The sequence below is a fragment of the Chenopodium quinoa genome, unplaced genomic scaffold, assembly GCF_001683475.1.
Source record: "Chenopodium quinoa cultivar QQ74 unplaced genomic scaffold, ASM168347v1, whole genome shotgun sequence".
Lineage (NCBI taxonomy): Eukaryota > Viridiplantae > Streptophyta > Magnoliopsida > Caryophyllales > Amaranthaceae > Chenopodium > Chenopodium quinoa.
This window is the reverse complement of record NW_018745281.1, coordinates 1,357,557-1,364,732: the sequence shown is the minus strand read 5'-3', so window position 1 is coordinate 1,364,732 and position 7,176 is coordinate 1,357,557. Positions and strand designations below refer to the sequence as shown.

General features: G+C 39.1%; 1 protein-coding gene across 1 annotated transcript; it reads left to right on the top strand.

Moving 5' to 3' along the window:
* Positions 1-5,005: 5,005 nt before the first annotated feature.
* On the top strand, positions 5,006-6,116 carry LOC110711561 (putative disease resistance protein RGA3). Its single transcript, XM_021889972.1, has 2 exons — positions 5,006-5,096; positions 5,332-6,116. Exons 1-2 carry the CDS (start codon positions 5,081-5,083, stop codon positions 6,114-6,116), a joined length of 801 nt encoding a protein of 266 aa, XP_021745664.1. The 5' UTR covers positions 5,006-5,080.
* Positions 6,117-7,176: the final 1,060 nt, after the last annotated feature.

Sequence of the window (7,176 nt, the reverse complement as noted above, 5' to 3'; positions counted from 1 at the left end):
GAATGGGTAGATCTACTCGTCCCAGTGGGTGGACGACTCCTCCTCCAAACCCTATTAAAGGGTGGGAGGCCGGATGTATGCAGTCCGTCTGATATTTCAGTTTTGACAGACATTTGTTGCTGATGAGATCTGAGGAGCTCCCGGTATCTATGAGGATTCGACCAACTCTCTGGTTGGCCACTTTACATTCAATAACAAGAGGGTCGTCATGCGGCCCCCTTATTCCTCCTAGATCCTCTTCAGTGATGACAATCTCAGGAAATGTATATTTGGACGGCCGTTCTTGGTGAACGGAATTTACATCTAACCGCCTTATATTATCTTTGTTGCCCCTAATAGTGAGGCCGCCTCCTGAGAAGCCGCCTGCAATGGTGTAGACGACTGCATCATCTGTATCGGAACTGTCGGCCTGTTGATTCTTTTTGGCCGACTGCTTTTTTGAGGAAGTGTTCCCCGTAGATTTCTTGACATAAGTGTCAAGATCACCTTGATCAGCCAAGCGGTCTAGGTACCGCATGAGACTGATGCAGTCATTGGTGTGATGACCAACGTCATCATGATAAGCACAGATTTTGTCTTGGTTCCGGTTGCTTGCAGAACCCTTCATGGGGAGCGGCTTCTCAATTGAGAGTCGTCCCTTTATTTCTTTTAGGATAAACTGGTTATCCTTGTTAAACACATACTTCGGGGAGTATGGTTTGAATTCTTTTTTCTTTTTCTGAGTCGGCTGTTTAGAGGAATCAGCCGCCCAGACCTCTTTTCTTTTCTCATCTTTGTTGGACGACTGTTTCTGTCGTCCCTCTCTTTTGTCGAACCTCTTCCCGTCCGACTGTTTCATCGTACACAGATCAGTCGCCTGTATATAGGCTTCTGCTTCAATCAAGGCCTCTTGAAGAGTCGCCACCCTTTTTCGAACTAAATCAAATTTGAAGGTAGACCCGTCTTTGAGACCTCTAAAAAAGTCAGTATAAGCTACCTCATCCGGTAACCCTTGAATCTGTATTCTCATCAGGTTGAACCGCCTGATGTAGGAACGAAGCCCCTCCTTCTCGCCCTGCTGAATTGTTCCCAAATCAAGGGTCGTTTTCTTCGCAGGGATGTTCATTGCGAAGTTGGAGGCAAATAAGTAAGCAAGCGTCCTGAAGCTGTTTACACAACCAGTCGGCAGGTTGCCGAACCATTGCTGTGCAATTCCCTTGAGAGTCGCTGGGAAACACTTGCACCAAGTGGGATCATCCAACCCTTGAAGGTACATCAGGTTGGTGAATGCCATCAGATGGTCTTCTGGGTTAGTAGTGCCGTCATAGGCGCCTACTAGAACATTTTTTACTTTGGCCGGCTGAGCGGCTTCAGTAATTTCCTTGGAGAAGGCCAACGGCTGTTCACCAAGTCTAAGCAGCCGTAGCTGCCAGTCCATAGGTTGGACGTTTTTTGCTGCAGGTCCACCAAATGGAGGTGGCTGCATAAAATACTGTTGTTGCGGCACAAATGGTAAGTTTGGTACCGCCTGGGCACTATGAAAGCCGGACTGACGGGAGGTGCCGCCTGACTGACTCTCATGGTACGACTGAGTATGCCTCATCGAGGCATTTCGCAAACTGTCCTGAAAATTTGAAGTAGAAGCCGACTCTGATAATCGGTCACTCTTCTTCTGCTCTAGCAGGAGCCGAGCATCTGTGAACGTTTGCTTTGACCCGTCCGCCTGAATATGACGAACCGGTTTCCTATTTCCCGTAGGATAACGGAGTTTTGTAAAATCAAGAGCAGGTGGCTCCCGCTTCTTGGATTTAGGATGGGGAGTCGCCTCTCGCCCTTGAACTGGCTTCCTCTTCAGTGAAGTGGAAGGTTTCTTGGCCGACTGCTCTTTGACTGAAGCAGGCGGTTTTTTGTTGATCAACTCTTGAATCTCTTCCTTGAAGTCCCTCATGAAGGTCATGAGTTCGTTCCTTGTGATGGGAGCAGACCCATCAGTCGGCTGTTGCCGAGCAAGCGGTGCGCCTGCTGGCTCGCTTCCTGTTTGAAGATGCTCCCGTTCCCTCCTTTCGGTATGGCGGGTACGTCGGGCCCTTAGGGTCCCGTCTGGAGCTGTATGAGTTTCAACTTCAAATTCACTTTCGGTATCATGGTCCGACTGAACTTGAGGGTCGTCTAGGGGACGCCTCTCTTCTGGAGTCGGTACAGACTTGGATGCCATCTCTGAAGTACTCTCCCCACAGACGGCGCCAAATGTTTCGGGGTTTTCTGATGTCCTGCGGGAGAGTTACAATTCCGAGACTGGAACCGGACGCCTGTACCTGCAAAATAACGGAGACTCCTGAGAGCTCCGCCTCCAACGGTCAAGTTAGTACCTGATTAAGGAGTAATCAATACAGAAATTAAAGTAATGAGATCTCTCTAGGTGAGAGTGCTTAGTGTTGGTAATCTGCGTCGTTAGCAAGATTAGCCGGTTGTTGATGTTCCGTAATAACTCTGTTCTTCTCTGCTTGATTACTTTTTTTTTTCACCCCTCAATTAATGAGGATTAATTGAGTATTTATAGCCTTGAGAAGCGTGCCACTCTCTAGGTTTAAGGTAAACCTAGGGCTGATCGGGCCTCTAGACTGAATTGGGCCTTGATGGCCGGTTCTCCCATTTGGCATGGGTGGACACGTGGCGTGTCTAAATTGGTCCGTAGAGGACGTATCTGTGATTGACACGTGGCAGGCTCCTGTTGGCCTTCGTGAAGGACACGTGGCGGAACCTGGTTGGTCCACTCGTCAGACGGTGATTGGTGGATAAAAATCCCCTAATCAACAACCAAATACAGTACTTAAGAATTCAATTTTACAAGTCGAAAATACTACAAATAACATGTTATAAACAAATGGTACAATTAAATTATTATATTGAATTAACTTTATGATTTTTTAGTTAATTGATAAGCTTTATGGGGAAATATTAAAATTGGTTATACAAATATAAGATATAAAAAGGGAAAAAAATTATTAAAAAATTGTACAAAAAAAAGTGAGATAACTTAAGAGACCAGTTATTAAATATAACTGGTCTCTTTAATGAAAAAAGAAACTAGCGCAAAAAAATTGCGAAATGCAATAGCAGCATCAAAGAGACCTCTTATATAAATAACAGGTCTCTTTAATATTTAAAAAAAACCAAAGTCTTTTGTAGCAATAGCATCATTAAAGAGATCGTCTATCTTAATAAGAGGTCTCTTTGATATTGTTTGTTGTTACCAATAGCAGAATCAAAGAGACCACCTATCTATAATAAGCGGTCTCTTTGATATTTTATTTTTAAAAAAAAATACTGTGTCACCGGACCCACTATGACTAAAGGTGGGTCCGCCCCTGATTACTGCTGCCCAATCTCAAAAGATTGGAACTTGTAGGTCTTCCAATGGTTCGATTGTCTGACTGGCTTCAATTCGCCCGGGTTCTAGAGTATTTCATGACTGCAAATTCTGAGGGTTCAGACAATAATGTCCATCCTTATGACTCCTGCTAGAGGTAAGCTTATACAGTGCACGATTTTTTGTTACTTGATTTCAGTTGACATGGTCATATATTTATGAATTCCCGACAACAAATTAAATTTCCCTGTTTATCCCAACCTGCGGAGTATATTCCTCAAATTCCTATTCCCATGCACCAAACATCTTGTAAAGGGAATGAGGTTGATGCTTATCACTTGTGTCTTACTTTCAGGTAATCAACAATTATGAGGAACTATCCCAAGATGCAATAATCTTTGGGCTCTTTGCCCCATCTGTCGGAGTCGGCTTCCAGACCCAACGTCTTAAAAGTTTATCTTGATGGACAAATCTACAAGTTTTCACCAAGTCAGGAAAGTCCATTTTAGTTTTTTCTCAATTCAATTGCTCATGCTGACATGGTTATTGAGAGAATTGCTCAATTCAATTATTATTATTATTATTATTATTATTATTATTATTATTTTGGTGAACTAATTATTATTGATAATAGACCACAAATGTTGATTAGGACACAAATTAAGGATTAATCATAATAAAATTTAAAAGCACCATTTTGTGAAAATGGAAGGGAGGAGATGAAAATTGTGTAGCGGTGGTGTGAGGGAGGAGATTCAGGAGAGAGAATAGTGGTGGAAGGAGTGGACAATGGTGGTGGAAGTCAATGTCGAAAAACGTGAAAATGTAAGTTGAAGTTTTAACTTTTACTTTTAAAAAAAAAAAAATCTGATAAAATTTCCTATTTTTATTTGCCAAAAATTGTTAATTTTTTTTCTTCAAATATTCCAAAAATTAGATATTCTACATTTAAAGCTAAAGAATTCAACATTTTAAATTAGTTACATAAAAAATTGTTATTTAAGATAATACTGTAGTTTACAAGAAATGTAAGGGACCAAATGTTTTAAGTTGTATGGTGAATTAAGTTTATCATCATAAGGTGGAAATGATGAGATTTTTGTGAACAAACCAATAACAATTTTGTTTTTTGGAACGACTGTCATTCATACTTTGAAGTAACTTTTACCAATATTATTTCTAAAATGTTTATTTACTTATTTGTTATCTTTAATGTTAGGGTGCGTTCTATTCATCTGATTTTTACTTATCTGAACTTATTAGCCCTTATTAGAACTTATTTTAGTTATAGATTAAACTTGAATAACCCTGATTAACCCTTATCACAACATATCTTAACTGAACTTATTAACTCTAAACTGAACTTATCTAATAAGTGAAAATAAGGTGAACAGAACATGATCTAAAATGTCTCTTTGTTTAGGCTTTTAAGCATATTGTACATACAATTATAATGCTAAAATATTTATTTACATAATTTTCCCCATTCAGCTACCAACAGTTATAGTTGTAACATACCAAACTAAAAGAGCTCTTGTGACATGACTAAGTATGGCATGCGCATTAGCCACTAATAGCCACCCTAATATCATAAAATGTGTAGATAAGAAAGTGCTTACATTTTTTGCATATGCTTGCCTTTGACATATCTGCTATGTTAACCAGGAGCCTAATGCTTCAACAGCCTCGCACTTGCATCAGAGTGATCCATATTTCGTAGCGAAATCACGAATGAATAGAACAACAGGTACTATTATAGTATTATCCATATCTTTTCTGTTCATTTCAAGATTATTGTTGTAGATGGCTACCAAAAAGAAAAAAAAAAAAAAAAGGATTGTTGTAGATTAACAAATGTAGTATGTAGTTGCGGTTTGCCTAACACTTTGTAAACAACCTTGTTCATAATTGGTAATAAACTAGCTAAACTATGTAAACTTGGACAAATAATGACTATCTATTGCGTCGATTTATAATCCTAGGACTGCTAATTAATCATAATCATTGGCGCACTCTAGCATTGGTTTTTAAAGCAATAATGAGGATGAAAACTATTGTTAGCCCTGGACGAGAGCTGACAAAGCTTCACTACTGCCTCTTCCCCGATGACTATGAATTCGAGAGAGAGACATTAGTCCAGTTATGGATGGCTGTGGGGTTTTTAGGAGATATACACATGGAAGATGCTGGAAACTTAAGATTTGATGCTCTGTTAGAGGGACAGTACATCTTACTAGCAAGGATTGATATTTTGACCGGAAAAAATAAGTACAAAGTTAATTATGATAAGGTTACAAATCTTCTAAATGGGATCCAAACACTCCAGAATAAGGATCTTCGTGCCATGTTAGAAGATGAAGATGCATCTGTGGTTGGATCTAAGTTTTGGCATGTCTCAGTAGTGTCTAATCACATTGATCAAGCAACATTTGAGACACTAAAGACTTTCAACGAATTAAGGACACTTTTATTTGTTCGTAATTATGGTTCTTCTCTCAAACAGATACCATCAGATTTGTTTTTAGCTCTCAAGTCTATACAAGCACTTGATTTGAGTGGAAGCCATATAACTAAGCTGCCAAGTTCTATAGGTAATCTGATACAATTAAGCTACCTTGATCTTTCATTTACACTAATTGAGAGTTTACCTGAATCCATTGATCAACTTCATCAACTGCAAACCTTGAAACTTGAAGGGTGTAGGCATTTATACATCCTTCCTGACAGGACCGTCCCTGAGGAAGGGCAGGACGGGCGGCAGCCCTGAGCTCTTGGAAAGAGCTCCGATTACATAGTTGAATGCTAACATTAAAGTGTTGTGCAATACATTAGCAACCTAATTTGATTCAATTATCTCATAATTTTAGGGATATTTGATTCAATTATCTCATAACTTAAGGGATATTTGATATGATGATAACAAATACAAACAACTTACCTCAGAAGCTGCTTCAATGGGGGATACAAGAACTAGATTCAACGGAGAACGGCAACTGCGCTTCAATGGAGAACGTTGAATGCGCTTCAACAGAGCAATTCAATGGGTTGGACGCCTTGGATCCCTATTAAAAGCCATGACCCATGACCCGCCACAGTTATTAGTGGGTTAGATCCGTCTAATAAATAAATGGACTAAGTCTTTATACGATCGTCTAATTAAGGGGCTGGACAGACCTTTTAAGGGTTTAGAGTAAACTTGTTTTAAAAAGTACGGAGTATTAGTTTATCTTTACACTTTCATTTCTCAAATACTATCTTCACACACCAAAGCTTGTATAATTTGTTTGTAAGTTTTTTTTTGGTTGTTTTTTTTTTTATTTTAAATTTTGAAAACGGCTGAAATTAGATTAATTAAACTGAGTTTACAACAAACAAAAGGAAAGTATGGTAACATAAGTCAATTACAAGTTATCATGTCTTAAATGTGGTTAGGATGAGTTTTCCTAAAAAAAAAATGTGGTTAGGATGACTCTTTTGTCGTGGCCATTATGGAAAATTAATTGAGTCATGTGAAGTGTGAACTATGCAATTGTATAGATAGTGTTACCTTTGCGGTTTTAACATTAGTTGATGGTCACCTACATTTTATTATAAATACAGTTGCAGACTAGTAAGTGCAGAATTAAATGAGTTAGTTAATTGTATGAGTTAGTTAGTGATCTATGTAAAATAGAAAATTATTAGTGAATAACTTTGGAAGGGACAACTTTAAAAACCCATCTAGATCAACCGAAGAAATTTCCAAAATGCAAGGAGGGATTACATCACTCCACACCCATTGGCCAAACTCCCATGGTTGAAAGTAAGTCAATTTGTGTGCTACATTA